General features: G+C 34.3%; 1 protein-coding gene across 2 annotated transcripts; it reads left to right on the top strand.

Annotated features, from left to right (window-relative positions):
• Positions 1–1,823: 1,823 nt before the first annotated feature.
• On the top strand, positions 1,824–16,945 carry SPO11 (SPO11 initiator of meiotic double stranded breaks). Of its 2 annotated transcripts, XM_043988820.1 has the most exons (13): positions 1,824–1,945; positions 3,603–3,716; positions 5,772–5,860; positions 6,359–6,425; positions 6,721–6,829; positions 7,453–7,539; positions 8,244–8,280; positions 8,485–8,594; positions 12,889–12,988; positions 13,327–13,364; positions 14,375–14,451; positions 16,177–16,288; positions 16,826–16,945. In XM_043988820.1, exons 1-13 carry the CDS (start codon positions 1,824–1,826, stop codon positions 16,943–16,945), a joined length of 1,182 nt encoding a protein of 393 aa, XP_043844755.1. The 2 variants fall into 2 exon arrangements, with proteins under 2 accessions (XP_043844755.1, XP_043844756.1); XM_043988821.1 differs by lacking the exon at positions 3,603–3,716.
• The last annotated feature ends 3,859 nt before the right edge of the window (positions 16,946–20,804 follow it).

The raw sequence follows: 20,804 nt of genomic DNA, 5'->3' as shown, positions 1-20,804 counted from the left end.
AGTTCAAATTTGGCCTCAGTCACTTGACACTAGCTATGTGACCCTGGGCAAGTCACTTAACCCTCATTGCCCTGCAAAAAAAAAACAAAAAAAAAAAAAAAGAAAGAAAGAAAATTAGCTATTAAAAATTTTTTTCAAAGCACTAAATGATTGAGAATTGAGGCCTTCACAGATAGTGAAGGAGTTTGGTAACTCATTATTTAAAAGTATCATAATTCAAAGATTGTGAGAGATTGTTTTCTCTAGGGTATAAGTGTCTCTGTCTCTCTGTGTGTAGCTCTCTCTCTGTCTCTGTTCCACTTTCTCTAGGGTTTAAGAAAATGACACCTGACTACCCCATAGGCAAGAAATGTGTGTAAAAGGCAGTTCAAATAGATGCTTTTCCTTCCCAGATGTTTCCACTCCGGATGCTCCAGCATTAGCTAGACAGCATGGTATGGTGGAAAGAATGCTGAACTTAAAGAGTAAGGAGACCAATGTTTCATATTCATGCATAACATTACTAGCTGTGAAACTAATGGGCAAATCATTTCACCCCTCTCATTTGTGAAATGAGAATAATACTTGCTCCAACCACCACCACCCCTGCACGCACACACCCACACGCACGCACACCATTGTGAGGAAAGTGATTTTTAAATTTGTAAACCGTAAAACATTATAGAAATGTGAAAACTCTTATCCTCATAAGGGATGAAGGCAAAAGAAATATTTTATTTTCTTGCTGTAGAAGAAAAACATAATTAGAAGAAGTGAGCATAAAGACTGTAAAGAACAAAAGAAATCTGCTAAATGGTTAAGGTGTGTTTTTCTAGGTTATTGGTAAAATGACAAGATGTCGCCTCTCGGAAAGGGCTTCCTGGGGGTCAAACCTCCCAATATTCACACTGTCAGTCCAGAAGCATTTACTCAGCCCTTACCATAATGACAGGCACACAGCTAAACAATGGGGATACAAATTCAAGCCTCTCTAGGACCATACATTCTAATGCTGCACCTTAGCTTTGGGAAAAGAACTAGAGCTGAGATTTCACTGGTATAAAGAACTCTCATAGGAGGAAACTCACATTATCAATGCAAATCAGCCCTTTCTTTGCAATTTAAATAGATCGAGAGGTGCCTCCAGCACTGAGAGATTAGGGTCCCACAGCCAGTAAAGTAGGACTTGCGGGAAAGGAAATTAAGTACGTACTATGTGCCAGGCACTGTACTAAATCCTCTATAAATATTATCGCTTTTGATCTTCACAACGACCCTGGGACGTGGGTGCTTTATTATTATTTTCCCCAATTTTACAGTTGAAGAAACTGAGGCAGAGTGTAAGTGACTTGTCCAGGGTCAACGAAGCTAGTAAGTGTCTGAGGCTGGAGTTGAACTCTAGGCTTACCTAACTGCAGGTACAGCACTCTACACGCTGCACCACCTAGCAGGCGCTAATACTTGCACGAAAAGTATTCCTCTTTCTAAGGCTAGTTCCCTAACCACCACACCCGTATGCCGCAACATTGCAGTACACCCAACGTACAAGGTCCCAACCTCAGCTTCTCCAGGAAGGACAACACTTGACAGTAGTAGGCACTTGCATAAGTCGACTAACACTGGGAGGGCGGACGCATGCGCAGAATTGCCCTCAGGCTCGCCCTCCGCAGTTCCCTCCACCCCCGTTCTCCTTTCCTCACCTGGGATTGGCTGGTGGATTCTCCTTTCCTTACCTCGGATTGGTTGATGGGAGAAAAAAGCGCGTAGGGAAAGCAGCCTGGGGCAGTGGTGACGCGGCCGGTGCACGCGCACCTGGCCTTCTCCTGTTCCTTCTCTCGCGCTCAATGGCTTTTGCGCCCATGGGCCCTGAGGCCTCTTTCTTCAGGGTTTTGGACCAGCACAGGGTTTCCCTAATCGAGTCCCTGAAGGAAGGCCGAGGGGAGGTCCCCCGTAAGGAGGCCTCGAGGTAGCGAACAAGCGGACCTGGGTTTAAAAAAAAAAAAAAGTGTGGCAGGGATCTTTGTCGACGGGGGCCTCCCCACTCTGCCTATGGCTTTCCGGCACCCCCCCCGCACCCCCCTTACGCCCCTCCCCTGCCCCCCAAGAGTCTCTCCACCAGTTCCATTTGACTTCGAAGGAAGAGGGAAAAAGCTCCAGCAACTCCTGAATAAACTCAGGCTTCCCTTTTAAAAATTACCTCAGAGGTGGAATTCCCTCTAGATCTCTCTATTGCCCCTCTTAACTTTTGTCAGGAAAAAGCTACTTGGTGGCCTCGGTACAGGCTCTGAAATGCGCCTCCCGCCTTGTGCTTTCTGCCTGGAAATATTGGAAACATTTCTTATTCCAGTGCCCCGGGCTCTGCCTAGGCGCACCCGAGAAATCGTACAGGGCTTTAAGCATCATTTTGGGGAGCTGCGGTATTGTGCTTTTGCATCTCTTAACAGAGGGTTTTTTGTTTGTTTTGGGGGTTTTTTCTTTTTCTGGAGAGATAGTAAATTGCCTATGCAGTTAGTCCATTTGGGGGTGGCTTGCCTGTTTAAAATAAAAATAAACGACCAATTCTAAAATAGCTTAAGTTGTATACTTTTCAAAAAGTGACATCCAAGGAATTTATTTGGTTAGATCAAAGGGAAAATGATGGCTATGTGAGCTCCATGACTGGGAACCACCATTTTAGCTAATAATGCTTTTAAGTATTCTTAGAAGTTAAGACAGTGTTCATATAAAATAAATATTTATAATCTTTCATCTAAAGTCGACTGAGTATTATATTGAGTATTATAACCATTATTTTTTTTCAAAGAGCTTTGTTACTGTCATTCTCTTTTGTATTTTCCTGGCTTATTAATGCCCACACTCTGTTGTATAAACAAATAGCTCTTCTTTGAGAACATTTCCTTCAACAAAACAAAACAAAAATACGTCTATCAGAATAATTCAATTTTGAAAAGAATTAGAGTGAGGGAAAAAGGAAGCCTCTACTTTAAATTGTCAGTTTACTTGATTGTATCTTAGAGACATTAACATAACTTACTAGAAAATCATAATCGTTTAAAAAAACCTAGTTCTTACAAGACCATTGTCTTTTATTATAAAAACTTGTACAATTAATTTCCTAGAGCATGCTTTCCCAGTGATGGTAATATGGTTTCAGTGTAGGCTGAAATATATCCATTTTGTAATTTTTTTTACTTTGGAAATTGAATTGATATACTTTATGGCCAAAGTCAGTGTTACATCATTTGAATTAAGATATCACTAGAGATTTAAGCTTATAAGTTTGTATTGGTAACAAAAAGTTGAAGCAAACTGGAATTTCTTTGTCTAAAAAAACTACATCTTCCTTCTCATAATGGTGTTGTCAACATACAAAGGTAACACCTTGGTTATCATAGCTTTTCCATGATTTAGTGGAAGAAATGCAAATATATATATATATATATGTATATATATGTATATATATGACATATATATCAACATGTATACAGTGAACAAAATAACATCTAAAGGATACTGAGATAATTTTTTAAAATACAATTGATTTAGGGGACTCTAACATGTTATATAGGCTAACATCATTACTACAATTGTCATATTAAATTATTATTTGTTCATACTTTCAGTTCTGAGGTTCTTGCATCTATAGAAAATATTATCCAAGACATCATCACAAGCCTGGCAAGAAATGAAGCACCATTTCTCACACTAGACAACAGATCAAACTGGGAAAATATCAAGTGGGCATTATTCATATTTAAGTTTTAAATCAGCATAAATGTCATAATGCTAATGCTGTTTTATTGAACTTTGTGATCAGGACAATCCCGTATTCCCATAAATAATAAAAATCAACAGACTTTTTTTGTCATCTCATTGGTCATTCCTATTATCAATTTGATTATAGGACTTGATTCTATAGTTTTCTTTTGGGGGCTCTCTCAATTTACAGAGATTTACTCTACTCAATCACATGAAAGTCTAAATGAAAAGATTTTCATACTTTTTAATTCAATTGATTGATTTCAAACCCACCTTGTCCAAAACAGAACTCATTATCTTTCCCCAAAAAAACTCTTTTGAACTTTCCGGTCTCTGGTGAGGGCCCTATCCGGAATTCTTTTCAATCAGATTTTCAGCCTCAGCATTATCTTGACCTCTACTTCCTCTCTCATACCATATGTCCAAATAGTTGCCAAATTTTACCATTTCTACTTCTATGACATGTCTAGTATCTTTCCCTTTCTCTCTATTCATGTAGCCATCACCCTAGTTCATATCCTCATCTCTCATGTGGACCATTACAAAAGCATACTAATTGGTCTCTGTTCCTGTCTCTTCTTTCTCTTCATTACATCTTTCATACATCTGCCAAAGTGATTTTCCTGCAGTGCAAATTTCAACCATGTCACTCTCTTACTCAATAAATTCCAATGGCTCCCTCTTGCCTTCAGGATCAAATATAAATGTCTCAGTTTGATTTTTAAAGCTTTTTACAACCTGGTCCCAACTTCATACCTTTGTATTGGTTGTCTTTCTCCCATGCCTGGAATACAATCCCTCCTTACCTCTACCTCTTTTAATCCTTTTCTTCTTTCAAAACTGAACTCAAGTAGTACCTTCCAAAAGGAGACTTCCCTAAGCCCTCAGCTACTAATTTACTCTTCCTGTATCTAATAATCTTATACTTATTTTGTAGAGAAGAATAGAAAATGGTTTTATAATGCTATTGATATAGGGAAATCCTAGGTAAACACGCTACTAATGAAAGACAACACCTTCCCTTCCACTTAAGTGTTTTAAAGAATTAGCCAAGAGCATCGAAAAGTTAAGTGACTTGCCCAAGGTCACACAGACAGTGTCACAGCAGAAAAGTGACTTTAAGGAGAGCTCTCTAGCTACCATGCAACACTGTCCCTGTCTCTCTGTATCTCAATTATTCTGTCTCCATGCATTTTTGATATTTTCATATATATATATGTGTGTGTGTGTACATATATATATATATATGTGTGTGTACATATATATGTATATATATACACACATATATCTACATGTTGTCTCCTCAAAGGGGAACATAATCTCCTTGAGAGTAGGGTCTGTTTAATTTTTTTCTTTTTATACCTATGCCTAGCATAATGCTTGTTGATTGATTGATATTATACCCACAGAATAGAAATGATTGTTAGGTAGTTGATATTGCTGGTTTTCTATAATACAGTGCAATTAGTATAGTTCTTATAATTTGAAACTGCTCCTTTACTATATTAAGTAATGTAAACTTATACCACATTTTAGAAGCAGCTTTGATTCAGGATCTACTTTTTATAACACTATTGACACCTAGCATGTTCTTACTGCGCTTGGTGTGTTCTGCCACCTTTAGGACATATGTGGTAGTTCAGTTAAGTAACTTCACTAAAAGTCCTATATTGTGTGCAAACTTGTATTTTCCAGGTAATTTTTGAAAGAAATTAACATACAATTTTCAAAGTAATAAATATGACCATGAAATTAAAATGCAAAGTGAATAAATGTTTCACAGTACAGTATGTTTCCCATGGAAGTAATTTTTATGTAAATTTAAAAAATAGACTAATAAAGGTCCTATTCCACAAAGACTATACCTGGAATACACATGGAATTATGAAGTATAAATTTAACATTAGAACATTTTATTGCTAATTTTGTAACTTAAATGTTTTATGGAGCAGTACAATTAAATATATTATTTGGTATTCTTAAGTTAATTTTTCCTCATTTTGTTTTCCTTTTTTTAAAAAACAAACTACCAGATTTGAAGATTCTGTGGGTCTACAGATGATGCCTCATTGTACCACCAAAAAAATAAAAAGTAATTCAGCACAATCAGCCCAAAGATTTGGTAAAATAACAAATACTTTCTTGGATTATTAGGATTAATGAATAAATAAAATAGATTATATTATATTCTTTAATTTTTATTATATTATATGGTATTCTTTAATTCTTCGTTCTTAACACACCACACTTTCCTGGAAGTAAATTTATTACAATATTGTGTTGCCAATAACCATGAAAATAATTCTAGAACAAATGTTCTCAGAATACACGATCCAGTAGAAAAACAATTTTGCAGTGTTAATCTGATTCTTGGAACAACTCTTATTCTCTGTTCAATTCTTCTCTGGGAATGTATTTTAAAATGCTTTGGGAAATAACTATGATGTCATATAATTGAAATTAATTTATGAGATGATTGTCTTCTTTTAGGTTATTATATTTTCCTTATTTGTATTGCTTTATTTTTGAAAGTAGGGCATTACAGTTTATGCTATTAACAATGTCCAATGAATTGGTAATGGATAGAATAAATAATATGTAGATTGATTTTACTTTCCAGCTCTAATTCTTAAAATATTATCTATGATCTACAAATTAGTCCAGAGCAACACTTATGCAACCAAGAGGTAACTATGTTATAATTATAAAACTATTCTTTAAAAAATAACATGAGGATTTAATTGAATTAAAAATAGAGCCACCATGGTTTTTGCCCTATGGATAGCCTTTAGTAAAGATACAACCTTATTCCCTTTTGTTTGTAGAGTTTTTAAATATTTCTGATGGCACAATGATATATTTATTTAAGGAAATAGGATCATTGGTAGTAAAAAAAATATTTTTTTCCATATGTTCACTTCTTTAAAGTATCTTCTCCTCTGAAGAAAAATAAGGTTAATTAAAGGTATTTTCTTTTCATAGAGATATATATTATACTGATATACAACTATTTGGTAACCAGAGTGTTGTGGACAATATAATCAATGATATTTCCTGTATGTTAAAAGTATCAAGGAGAAATTTGCATATTGTGAGTATCTTTTAAAATATTTTTTCTGTTTGACCAAAATGCTTCATCCTGTTTATATAAGCAATACCTTAATTAGAATGAAAATTTCCTCAATTCACATTTTCCTTTGATAGATTCTTTTTCATACCTAAGTACAAAGGGATTAAAAATGTAATTTATGTTCATTATTCAGCTATGTTTTAGTTTAGAGGAATACTTTTAAAATATACTCTTGGGCATGTTATAATAATACCATATTATTCTCCTATTGAAGTATGAACTACTCCCCCATGGACATTTTAAAATATCCTTAATAATGTCCAAATCCACATTATTTTTCTATACTTCTTAAATTGCAATGTATATACATTGTATTTTCTTCTTCTGTACTTATTAAATTGCAACATATACATATTTAATCTGTATATTTACTATATATAACAAGCATTCACAGTTTCTTATGTACTTCTTATTTATTGTATATTTAAATTGTTGGTTATTGTTAATTTCACAGTAAAAAGACAGTTTAAAAAATTTGCAACCTTATATTAAATATACATAGCATTGTAGATAAAATCAGGGAATGACAAAACTATATTGGTTTTAAAAAATGAATAAAATATGTTTAAATTTTGTTTTTCTAGCTATCTACTTCAAAAGGTCTCATTGCTGGTAATTTAAGCTTTATTGAAGAAGACGGTACCAAAGTGAATTGTACCTGTGGTTCAACGGTATTTATCAGTAATGCCTTAGTATGTTTTTGTCACACTTTGGACAGCATTTAAATTTTTTAGCTTTTTAAAAACATTAAATGGTTTGTGTTCTTTTGGAGTTTAAGATTTCAAACATAAAACTGGAAGATGAAGATTAGGCTAGCTGCTAATATATTGTCTTTATAATTTATTTTAGTGACATTCCAAATTACAGTGGCAATGGTCATATAATTTTCACCCAAATGTACATACATCACATTTTAAAATGTGTATTCTTCATTTAAAATAGAATATTTACCTTTTTAGCACAAAATGTTATAAGATTGTATGACACTTGGTAAAATATAGAAATACAAAGTTTATATTTAACACTGTAACTATATTCTAGGCCTTTAAAATGTAGAAGTCATATAACAGCAAGGAATGTTCAGGTCACTAGACAATGAAGTTAAATAGATTTTCTTCATAAGAAATAAAGAATCTGTTCACCTTTGTACCATTGGTTTCTACTTTTCCATCTACACCAGTCAAGATAGAAGGAAATTATAAGCTGGGATAGGAAATATCCTGAATAAGAGGTTTGATTTCCTAGTGAACCATAAAACTTCTATGACTAATGTTTGGGAAGAGGAGTAATGATTACCATGTAATTTTGTTTTTAATTACTAAATATGGCTATGTTTACTTTTTATTTCAAATGACTTTTCTTTTTTTATGTTTAGGCAGTTGCTGTGCCATCTAATGTCCAAGGGATTAGAAGTATCCTTTAAGTAGAAAGTTAAGTTAAGCAGAAATAGTCCATGTTTTAAAAGTTCATTTTCACATGCATTTTTAATCTAAAATTAAATTAGGAAAACTATGGTGGCTTCTGAATGTTTACTGGTAGCATTAATTGTTCAATTGATTATTAAAGTGAAATATTCTTGCTTTCATCTTGCATATAATTCTGCCTTAACATAGAAGACTTGGCTACAGATGCTAAATTCCTACTAATTATAGAAAAAGATGCAACATTTCAGCGACTCCTGGATGATAACTTCTGCAACAAACTATCTCCATGCATAATTATTACGGTATATTGATAACTTTTATAAATTTTAAGATGTTATAATGCTTTGCAAAGATAGATTTTGATGTCTTTAAGAGATCTCTATAGTTTCCATAGTTTCATCTTATTTATAGGATATGTTTACTATTCTATCTTTATTATTCTTTTCTATATATATGATATCACCCAAGTTGATTGTGAGCTCCTTGAACATAGGCACAGTATCATTTCAAAGCTTATCTGTAGAATCTAGTAAAGCTCCTTGCCCATGGTAGGTGATTAATAAATTTTTGTTAAATTTAATGTGTTGAATAAGTCATTGTATTAGTTAACAGACATGTCTAAGAAAGGAATTTATATATATATATATATATATATTTTTTTTTAAGTGAGGCAATTGGGGTTAAGTGACTTGCCTAGGGTCACACAGCTAGTAAGTGTTAAGTGTCTGAGGTCACATTTGAACTCAGGTCCTCCTGAATCCAGGGCCCGTGCTCTATCCACTGCGCCACCTAGCTGCCCCTAGGAATTTATATTTTAACAAAACTTTCAGTCAAAATACTTTCTCCTTTTCCTTTTCAGTCTGTACCTATGATATCATTGAAGTAGGCAACTCCTGGTGAGGAAACTCCCACTACTAATGCAAAGTGACACCACTTTTGCAACTTCTAGTTTATCTGAGTTATCTGGAGTACTAAGATGTTAATTCACTTGCTCAAGATGATACAGCCCGGATAGATCAGAGGAAAGATTTAAATTCAAGTTGTCCTGACTTTGAAGCTGATCCTCTGTTTATACGCCACACTGCCTCTCATTTTTAACTTAAAACTACCACTATTTACTATAGTAAGTACCCATAGTGGAAGGTCACTTTACCCTATTAAAGGAACATGTGTTCTAGGTATAATGTTCAAGTTGCCAGTCATGATATTGCACCATTTTCAACTTTGGACATTTATGACAAAGTTCTACTACAGACACATGTTTTAGATATGCCACTACCAAGATGTATTTTTTGTGCTTATGTCAATACTGAAATCATAAATACTGTCTTTCACTCACTGCTACACACAATTTTATGCCCCTTAATTTTTTTTTTTTTTTTTTAGTGAGGCAATTGGGGTTAAGTGACTTGCCCAGGGTCACACAGCTAGTAAGTGTTAAGTGTCTGAGGCCGGATTTGAACTCAGGTACTCCTGACTCCAGGGCCGGTGCTCTATCCACTGCGCCACCTAGCTGCCCCCCTTAATATTTTAATATTAATCAATTAACATATTTTACTGGGACACAGCCATGGCCTAGTATTAGGCTAGGTACTGTGACAGTGAAACAAAGGTGGCATAGTGGATAGAGAACTGGGTTTGGAATTAGGAAGACTCATCTTCCTGAGTTCAAATCTGGCCTCAGACACTAAGTAGCTGTATGACCCTGGGCAAGTCACTTAACCCTGTTTGCTTCAATGCCTCATAAATGAACTGGAGTAAAATGAGCTAGAGAAGGAAATGGCAAACACTCTAGTATCCTTGCCAAGAAAAAGAACTGGACAGAACTAAAACAACTCAACGACACCTGCCCTTTTGTAGCTTACAATCTAAATGGGGAGACAGATTCATATGCATGAAATAATCAATGAATACTACAAAAGTACTAAATTTTGAGGTATAAATTGTATAGGTGCTGGAAGAATTCAGAGATCAAAGAAAGGCTTCATGAAGGAGGTAGATTTTGATTTTCCAGTCTCAGACACTTAATAGCTTTGTGACCCTGAGAAAGTCACTTAATCCTGTTTGCCTCAGTTTGGGGCAGCTAGATGGCACATTAGACAGAGCACTGGCCCTGAAGTTGGAAGACCTGAGTTCAAATCTCACCTCAGACATTTACTAGCTGTGTGACCCTGCGCAAGTCACTTAACCCCACTTGCCTCAAACATCTGGGGCCATCTCCAATCATCCTGATCTATATCTTGCTTCTGGACCCAAGTGGCTCTGGAGGAGAGAGTTAGGCTGGTGATTTTGCACAGCCCTTCCTCACATAAATCCAATTCAGTGCAAGTCATGACATCACCCCAATATCATGGTCCTCTTAAAACGAAGGAACAACAACAACAGATTTTGATTTTAGCATTGAAGGAGAGGTAAAAGAATTTGGATAGAGGAGAAAGGCATTTCAGATAAGGAAATCACATAAATAAAGGAATAGAATACAGAATGAATATTCAGGGGACAGCAAAGAAAATGACATGATTTGAATGGATGGTTCATGCTGGAGAATAGTAAAAAATAAAGATGAATAAATTGAGTGGGGCAAAATTATGAAAGGCCTTGAAAGCCAGGCAGTTTATCCTATATTATTTCATAGAATCAAAGATTTAGAACTGGAAGAAACTTTAAAAATGATCTAATTCAACCCCTTCATTTTACGTATATAGATTTCATATAACAGGAAATTAACATCCATTACTTTTGTATTGATGTTTTCATCAGACAAGTGACATGATTCAATTCAAGAAACATTGTTAAATATCCTTCGTATACTCTAGGTGCTATGTATAAAAAGACAAAAAATAAAATAGTTCCCTCCTTCAAGGAAATGATATCCTTCTGATAGGATACATGTTCACAAATATAGAACACACATGAATTTATATGTGTATACATTTATACCTATATGTGTATATATTATAATATATTCATATATGTGTGTTTTCATATACATGAAAATTAAGGAAGAAAATGAGAGCATTAACATGCTCTATTAACATTAACATGGAAGTGTGGGAGTGTGGGGGGAAGAGGATCAAGAATACTTTACGGGGGCAGCTAGATGGCGCAGTGGATAGAGCACCAGCCCTGCAGTCAGGAGGACCTGAGTTCGGATCTGGCCTCAGACACTTAACACTTACTAGCTGTGTGACTCTAGGCAAGTCACTTAACCCCAATTGCCTCACCAAAAAAAAAAAAAAAAAAAAGAATACTTTACAAAAGATGTAGTGGTTAAAGAAAACAGGTATGGGGCAGCTAGGTGGCGCAGTGGATAGAGCACCGGCCCTGGAGTCAGGAGTACCTGGGTTCAAATCCGGCCTCAGACACTTAACACTTACTAGCTGTGTGACCCTGGGCAATTCACTTAATCCCAATTGCCTCACTAAAAAAAAAAAAAAAGACAGGTATGGTGGTAGGATGGATAGGAAGAGGGAGAAGTTGGACTCAGGGAGGTCAATAAGGGGGATGTTGAAGTAATCCAGGTGTGTAATAAATCCAGATGAAGTCTTAAAGTAATATGGTAACAATGGGTGTAGAAAAGAAGGGACTAATAACAAGAACTATTTCAAAGGAAAAATTAGCAGAACTTGGTGACTGAATGGTATATGCCAGGTGAGAAAAAAAGCAAAACTGATGCCAAAGTTTTTAGCCTACATCATTGGGAGAAAGAATAGTGGTACCACTGAAAGACAAGGAAGTAGGAAGGAGTATTATTTTTAATTGAAAGACATGAGTTGAATTTTGAGAATATTAATTTCAGGTGACTAAAAAAATCTAAGTGCAAATATTAAGGTGCCAAAGATAAATGACTAAAATTTAGATGAAAAGACAGGACATTCAGATTTAAGAATCGGGTTAGTGGTGATAGTTGAAGCTATATAAATTAAAGCTCTCCCCAAGGAAGAAACTATAGCAAGAAGATGACAGAGTTCTGCAGACTATATATTGAGAAATACAGTTATTGGGTGGTTAGATAAAGTATGACCAGAGAAAAAATGAAAAGATAATTATCACTTTCTTCTATGTGATTCTTAGGGCTTCTGTTGCCTCAAATAATATGCTGTGCTATACATATAACTTTGGGTCTGTGAACTTAAAAATTTTTATACCTAAATTTCAATAATTGGTTTTCTTTATATCCTATATATTTTATCTTATGCATTTAAAAACATTATTCTGAAAAGGGGATCAATAGGGTTGACCAGAATGACAAAGTGTCCATGGCACAAAAAAGGTTAAAGAACCCCTGTTGTAGAATATTGTATCATTTTCATAGGCTACCTTATGCCATGTTTTTAATATGTGATAAATACATCAACAATATGTAGAATAGCTTAAATGCTTAGAGCTATAAAGAACCTTAAAGATCACTTAGTATTTTGGTTCAGCAGCACATTTGCTTGATAAGTCAATTCAAAGTACTTACTGTCTTTAATAAAAATACCATGAATCATCAAATGTAATTGAAATACCAGTGGCCTTCTTTAAATCACTGATAGTTTGGGAATTATTTTGAATGGGCTACTTTTACTTAAAGATATTTAAATTTATTCTTAGGGGAAAGGAGTACCAGATCTGAACACAAGACTTCTAGTCAAGAAACTGTGGGATACATTTCACCTCCCTATTTTCACTCTTGTAGATGCTGATCCACATGGTAATTGACTGACTGTATGAAAGCACAATAATAATTTCACTATAATCACAATAGAAACTTTTTCTCTTCTGTCTTGGGGAGGTTTTTTTCTCTTCAAATTAGTTCTTTGAAAAAGAAACTTATTGGTTTTAATTCTTAAAGAGTAAAGTCATTTATTAAATGAGGTTAATGAGATAATGATCATTTGTGACAAGCAATAGCACTTTTTTCCTATTATATTCTGAGACTCAGATTGCTATATTGTCTTATGTGTAATATCCATGAAAATAAATGTTAAACATTTATATACTAAATAAAATCTGACAACACTTATTTTTAAAGTTAATTTTGTTTAACAGGCATAGAAATAATGTGCATCTATAAGTATGGCTCTATGGTAAGTACAGCTAGATATTTCTCTTGCTATACTATTTATTAAAATAATACACTAGTCACATTAGGTAATTTCTTCATTGATATAGAATCTCTGAGTTAAGCAAGAACTAGGAAATGAACCAGAGAGCCTAGCTATAGATTCTATGACTGATTCTATGTTTAATTTATTCTTATACCAGACACCACGGTAACCAGTACAACTGTTAAATACATAGCCTTAATATTAGACAAGAGGCATTATTCATTATCAATACGATCTTGGGGTCAGGGATGTAGCAATTTGGTAGGAGTAATATTCTGTGGTCACCATGGAGCTGTTTGGAATCCCATATCTTTTCTCAACATCCACAAGAAGAAATTGCTACTTTCACCAAACTGTCTGTGATCAGAGTTTTATTATTAGAACCACTGAGATTAAGAAAATTATCATATATAATTTTACATTTATAATATGTTTCTTTATATACCCAAATTCTTTTAAAATATACTGATATGAAAAAGTAATAGAATGAGGAGAATCAAAGAAGGCAATGATGGAAGATGAAGTGAAAAAGGCCAGTTATATTGTCATACTGGTTTCTACAAAAATGCTAATAGACCCAGAAATATTAAATACTATTCTTCTTAAATGGATTCTTAATTTAAAACGTTACTGCTATTTCTAATTCTATTATAGACTTGAGGGCAGGAGGCTGCATGAGAGGGAACATATAGAAGGCAAGAGTCATAGAACAGTACTACCAAGTCCTCTAAATATCACAGTAATATGGATGTTAGAAATGAAAACAAGGGGTACCTAGATGGTGCAGTGGAAAGAACATAGGCCATGGAGTCAGGAGAACCTGAGTTCAAATCCACACTCAGACACTTACTAGCTGGGCAAGTCACTTAACCCTGATTGCCTCAAAAAAAAAAAAAAGGAAAAATAAAAGGAAAGAAATGAAAATGGCAGTGTGCTAATAGTCTCTGCAACTTTGTCCTATTTTAATATATGTTTATCCTTTATTTTAGTCCATGTCTTTTGAAGCTCATAATCTCACAGTTCCAACTATTAGATGGCTTGGTCTTCTTCCCTCTGACATCAAAAGGTTAGCAATTTTAGCAGAAATGACCTTTTAAAAATAATGTTTTTATAAACACTACAGTATGTAACAATAAATCAAACAAATCACTAAGAGAGAATTATTAAAAATTTTCCATTTTCATTGTTCACTTTGATTATGAATTATTTTATATAATTTTGAATTAAACTGTTCATTGCTTCAGATGTACTTAAATTGAGTGCTTAGGTAATAGGGTATTCTGATTGACAGAATGCTTTAGTTAATTTGAGTCAGAACTTTTGTTTCAACCCTGTAAACTGAAAAGCTTTCTAAAATGCATTAATACACTTACTACATGCCATAAATTAAACTTAATTGAATGGTCATCAGATAATCAATCATCATTATATACATAATTCTATACATGCAGAATCTCCTAGGATATTGGTCTAAATGAGTATTGACCCTTTGTCATAATGTAGAAATTGCTTTTGTTTCTACTAAATCCCTGATTAAAGCTTGTTTTCTTGTGATTTTATTTTCTTATGACAGTAGAATATGGAAAAATACAAATAAATGATAAATTAAGGATTACAGTAATGTATTCTGGTAGATTGAGGTTTTGCTTTATTTATTGTATATGGCAGGGTCAATGGGCATTTGATGTGTGCTCTTTTAAAGAGGTATCATATATCTGGCTCACAGGCCACATAGAGCTCACAGCATTCCTGAGTACAGCCAGAACCTGCAGATTAAAATGTAGTTTCTATCTGATTTTAATGTGTTAATGTGTTAACAACAACAACAACAAAGAAATAATAAACATGTAGCTTCCTAAGTCAATATGCAGCCCACAAAGATTCTTATGGATTGTTAAGTAGCCCTCAATTTCTACTTGAAATGCCACTGCTCTATTGGATATATTTGGTATATTAATCGGCTATCAAAGAGTGCTTTTCCATATTTCCCTCTAAACAGAGTGCTCTCCCCAGGGGAATACTTGCCATAGTTTAGCATCTTTAATTCTCTCCCTTCATTTCTGAGCCCACAAACTCTTCAGAAAGAACACTTCTATTATGTTTTAATTTCCTTCCCTTTTTCTCTACCCTTTTCTCTTTCTTCTCCCTTATTTCTTTCAATAAAACCAATATCCTCCTTTGTAGAATATGAATAGGTATTCTAAGGGAGATGCTATGCTGATTTCCACCCTTCTTCATACCAAAGTAATTGCCTAACTCTATGTTCAATTTTTGAAATGTTGATTTGGCCAAGACTATACCTATTTAAATTCTTTTAATTAAAAACTATACATTGCTGGGGCAGCTAGGTGGTACAGTGGATAAAGCACAAGCCCTGGATTCAGGAGGACCTGAGTTCAAATCTGGCCTCAGACACTTGACACTTACTAGCTGTGTGACCCTGGGCAAGTCACTTAACCCTCATTGCCCTGCAAAAACAAAAACAAAACAAAAACTATACATTGCTAGGGGCAGTTTTCTAATTCTCTCATCTATTATTTCTGGGTATCATACTTCATTCCTTTAAAGAAATTGCAACTCTTATGGATGCAAAATTTGTTATCGTAAAGCCAACTTGATGATAAGCTTTTCTGAATTTGACGAGGCTAGTTATCTGATAGAGATACAGTATCATAAAAATAATAATATAGAAACAAAACATGATACTATAAAAGAAATCCAGTTCAACTATAAAGAAAAGTCACAAAAATAATTTGCTTACATTATTTTTAACCTGTGCTTTTTTTTCCAGATTAAATATACCTAGAGATACATTAATTCCACTGACTATACGGGATCATATGAAACTTGATAGCATCCTGAAGAGACCTTATGTTACATGCCAACCATTTTGGAAAAAAGAAGTACAAAATCTATTTGATTTTAAGTTAAAATATTATATTTAAATGTATTTTACTAACTTCAATAGGAAGAAAAAAATTATATTTAACATACAATATTTAGAAAATATTTTCTGAGAAGTTTTTGTAAATAACAACTAGATATCACAATTGGTTTCTTTTAGGGGACTTTCAAAGATATTTGATAATGTATATTGATGGCATTTTAAAATGAATCCTTTCATAAATGCTGATAGGAATGAAGACAATTTTTTTCCTTTATCTTGATTATATAGTCTTTAAAAATAAAATTTAGGAATTTCATGGCAAATCAATTTTAGGAACCCTAATATAAATTATAAAAAGAATCAAAGATGAGCTTTTTTTAACAGAGGTGTTTTAACTCCTAGGGTTGATAATAATAAATAACCTGATTTCCTCTGGAGGCTAATATATATGGTTTAGGAATAGATAAGGCCAAAATTGGAGGGAACACATTACTGATATATCATTGCTAGAGTAAAGGTGTTTAGTATGACTATACTTTGTGTTTATCTACAGATGGAAATAATGGCAGAATTGAAAATGAAGGCAGAAATTCAAGCTTTGACATTTATTTCATCAGATTATCTTTCCCGAGTATACTTACCTAATAAATTACAATTTGGAGGATGGATATAAGACTATCTTAGCAAATCTTAATAAAATGACTCATCTACAGAAGCTATTTTGAGAAGGATCTTTTTTTTGATAAAAGACAAACTGAAATAAGCTTAAAATTATTCAATAACAGATAATTTTCTTTAGAGTTATTTATCTTATTCAGCTTCATAAATATTTATTTCCATTTGTGATAATGTTATAAAGAGATTATGATAAGTTATAAAGAGAATATAAAGAGAATTTCATCTATAATTTTATTATTTTGACTGTTGTTTGAATTATTTGGACAAATAATCATTTTATGTACATAGTCAAAAGATAAAGAAAAGATTTTATTTGCTCTCCATTTAACTGTCTTCATGTTGACCTTTTCACAAAAAAGAATAAATTTTTCTAAGTGGAAATCAGGTTTTGCAAAGTAACTGTAAAGTCTAGAAAATATTTTCTTAGTTAAAACTTACTTCACTCTCATTTAAGGGACATATCCTCTTTAGAAACCACTGAAGTTCAGAAAGAGCATCATGATAAAGTGTTGGGGCACTTGTTTTCTCATGTAATCTGTATTTTATTGAAAAAAATATTATTTATGAAACATTGAAGAGTTTATTGGAAAAAAAGAAAGAAAAAAAAAGGGGGGCAACTAGGTGGTGCAGTGGATAAAGCACTGGCCCTGGAGTCAGGAGGACCGGAGTTCAAATCCAGCTTCAGACACTTGACACTTACTATCTGTGTGACCCTGGGCAAGTCACTTAACCCTCATTGCCCCACAAAAAAAAAAAAGAAAGAAAGAGTTTATTGACTCATCACCAATATTTGAGTGATCTAAATTACTCTTTAGTCTAATTTAATACAATGAATAGACTAGGAAATCAATACAAATTACAAGTGTACCCATTCCTGCTGGGATAGAAATTATATGAACCTTAGGAAGGAAGTGATCACTACCTCTTGGAGTTTGTGATAAGAAAAGGAAAACCAGACATATTTTGACATGCATCCTCAATTTTGGAAGAACAGATTACAAAGGGTTCAGAGGAAAAGCAGAGTCCCCTGAATTAAAATTCTATAGGGGAAGTCAGCCCTAGAGGGATGGAAAACTCTCGAAAATGAAATTCTGAAAGGCAGAGATAGACTAATAAAAGCAGTACAGTGAGCTTGCCAACAAAACTCCTTCAAACAGATCTAGAAATCACACTAGACTAAGTCCTGATGGAGAAAACCAAAAAAAAAAAAAAAAGTTACAGTGAGAGGTATTTCCAGCCCAGGTCAGCATAGGGAGACAGAGTGTTCTATAGACACTGGGGATGGGGCCTGGTACCAAAGACACTAAAGTGTCTAGGGTGTAACGATTGGAATGACGCCACCTGCTGGATACTTACTGTAGAAGAGTTCTGCCCATGAAGCAAAGGTCTTTGAGGGCAAGACCAGGCTTCAGGAAGTGACGCGGACGAGTGGGAGGAGGAAGGAAGAGACTGGCGCTCAGGCTCGCTCTTCTTTCCTCTGGACTCTGGCGGAGAAGGGAGCTAGAAATGTGCTCTTCCTTTAATAGATAGGAATCTAGGCCTTTCTCTCTCTCTTTACCAAATTCTTATTCTCCTTAATAAATGCTTAAAAGTCTAACTCTTGCTAAAGCTTATAATTTATTGGCGACCACTCATTAGATATTTTAGACAGTTTAGCTAGAATTTTAGCCCTTAACAGATGGCTGACCACGAAGAGGAAAGCTGAACCTCACTTCTGATCTTCCGGTTGGGTAAGAAATTTCTCCTACCCTTTAAACTGCTAAGTACTGGCGCACTGACTGTGTTTTCCCTTTAAATTTTTTCGAATGGACCTTTTAAACTCCCTAATTACCCTATTTTTGATTTTAGTCTGTTTAACCAGACAAATGGGAGATAAGATCATGTTAATGCTTTGTTTTTGTGGATTTTCTATTTTTCTTTTTATTTTTGTTAAAAGAGCCAGCAACTTACTCACACAAGGAAATATCTCTCCCTCTCCCAAGCATGCTTTTTCAGAAAAACCTGAAGAGATTCCCACAGCTTTTCCCAGTTCTAACAGTAATTGTTGCTTTAATTTTGCATGCCTGGAGGCAATGACCCACCCTCTAGAAGCTTTTAATCCCCTAGCACCTGGAGGCAAAGTGGGGGAAGAGGAATCCAGGCCTGAGTTCAAAATCAAGTCTGATTCAAATTGCTCTGGTCCCTCCCCTCCTCTCCAGACCCCACCCTCTACTCCTATGGCCAAGCCCATAGCTTCCCCTGCCTGGGAAGTCCAGAGATCTGATGCACATGCTCAACTTTCTCTAACTACATTTGCAGCTTCAGGCTCAGCCCTTTCCCAGCCTGGCTGTGCTTTTGAGACAATCTTAGAAAACTCTTTAAATTCCAGATATGCTCGTTTTGTTCATAATTTTGCTAACCTGCTTTTGTCTTTAATTAGTAATCTTATAAAGCATTTGTATGGTGAAAAGCCCGACAGACAATATAGAGGGGTTAAAGAAGAAAAACTTAAGCTGAATAAGAATGACAATAAACATAGTTCAAGACTCTGCTTCTTTTGCCATGGAAGGGTATATATTTTACAGAAATGTAGAAGTAAGCAGCAAGGTATTGATATGAGTATTGGGGATTTTAGATACCGGAATCAAAAGTGTTCTGAATTCACTCAGAGTAATAGTATCAGTTCAGAGGTTACATAGGATTTCTATGCTATTATATATACATTTTGAAATTAATGGTATGGGTTTATTTTCATAGAGATTTTCATGCTTTTGAGATTGTGTTTTATACTTAGTTTTTAAAACAAGGAGAATATTTGTAAAAGCTTTTTATAGTCATGTGATCAAGTTTATATTTTATAATACTCTTATTAATATTAAGTTCATATTCATTTAGATTTCCCTAGTTTGAATTTCATTGTCTTTTATTATTCCACGTGTATTTTCTTCTATTCATTCATCTATCTAATTTTGAAACATGGTTTTGATTTCATAATACAATGTTAATTCTAGGAGTATTGTGCTCCCATATTCTGAGTTATTTGTTTTTGCTATTTTTTCTCAACTGATTATTTGATCAAACTCTTTAAAGCATTTCCTTGGCAAATTGGTTGCCAAGGCAAGTGTAAATTGATTCTAGAAGTATTATTTTTGATAAGCATATTCCAAAAAAAAAAAAAAAGAGGGGAACATTTGTAAAAGTTGTCTTTGAGATTGTGTTGTGCTTTAACTTGTATTTAAATATGTTCAGATTTTTCAAAAAAGTAATTGTATGCTAAGTAAAAAAAAGGTATTATTTGAAATTGTTGCATAATTATATATTATATTCTGAGTCAAGATGTATTCACATTTTTTGCAATCATTTATTATCCTCAATTTTTAAATCCATATGAGACTTGGATTATGGGAACTTATCATTTAAGACATTAATTACCTTTATTCTGAGTTATCAGATGCCAGTTGGCCAAGATGCCATCCAATCACAAGAGGAATACATGCAAAGAGCAGACATTGAACTGTTACATGAGGGGAGACATGCACGAAGTTAAGGTATGGCCGAGGGAACGGCTTTTGACAAATGTTGAGGTTGGATTCTCTTGGTTTAATATTTATTTTATTTTTCCCCACAATATTGTACAGATGGCTGGAAGTATTCATCCCACCCATCTCACTTCTACACCTGGCTTCTATGCTCCCTCCTATATGCCTGATGCCATGGACATCTCAATCCCATGCATCTGATTAAGTCTGACTCAGTTTCTTCCAATATGTTCGGTGGCTTGGACATATATTCCATCCACCTATTTTAAGCCTGGCATACTGTATGAGCAGTACATATTGCTCAAGTGTGGGAATGCTCATATCCCATCATTTCTC

The sequence above is a fragment of the Dromiciops gliroides genome, chromosome 2 (genome assembly GCF_019393635.1).
Source record: "Dromiciops gliroides isolate mDroGli1 chromosome 2, mDroGli1.pri, whole genome shotgun sequence".
NCBI lineage: Eukaryota > Metazoa > Chordata > Mammalia > Microbiotheria > Microbiotheriidae > Dromiciops > Dromiciops gliroides.
Note: the sequence above shows the minus strand (reverse complement) of the source record. Positions and strands in the feature narration are given on the sequence as shown.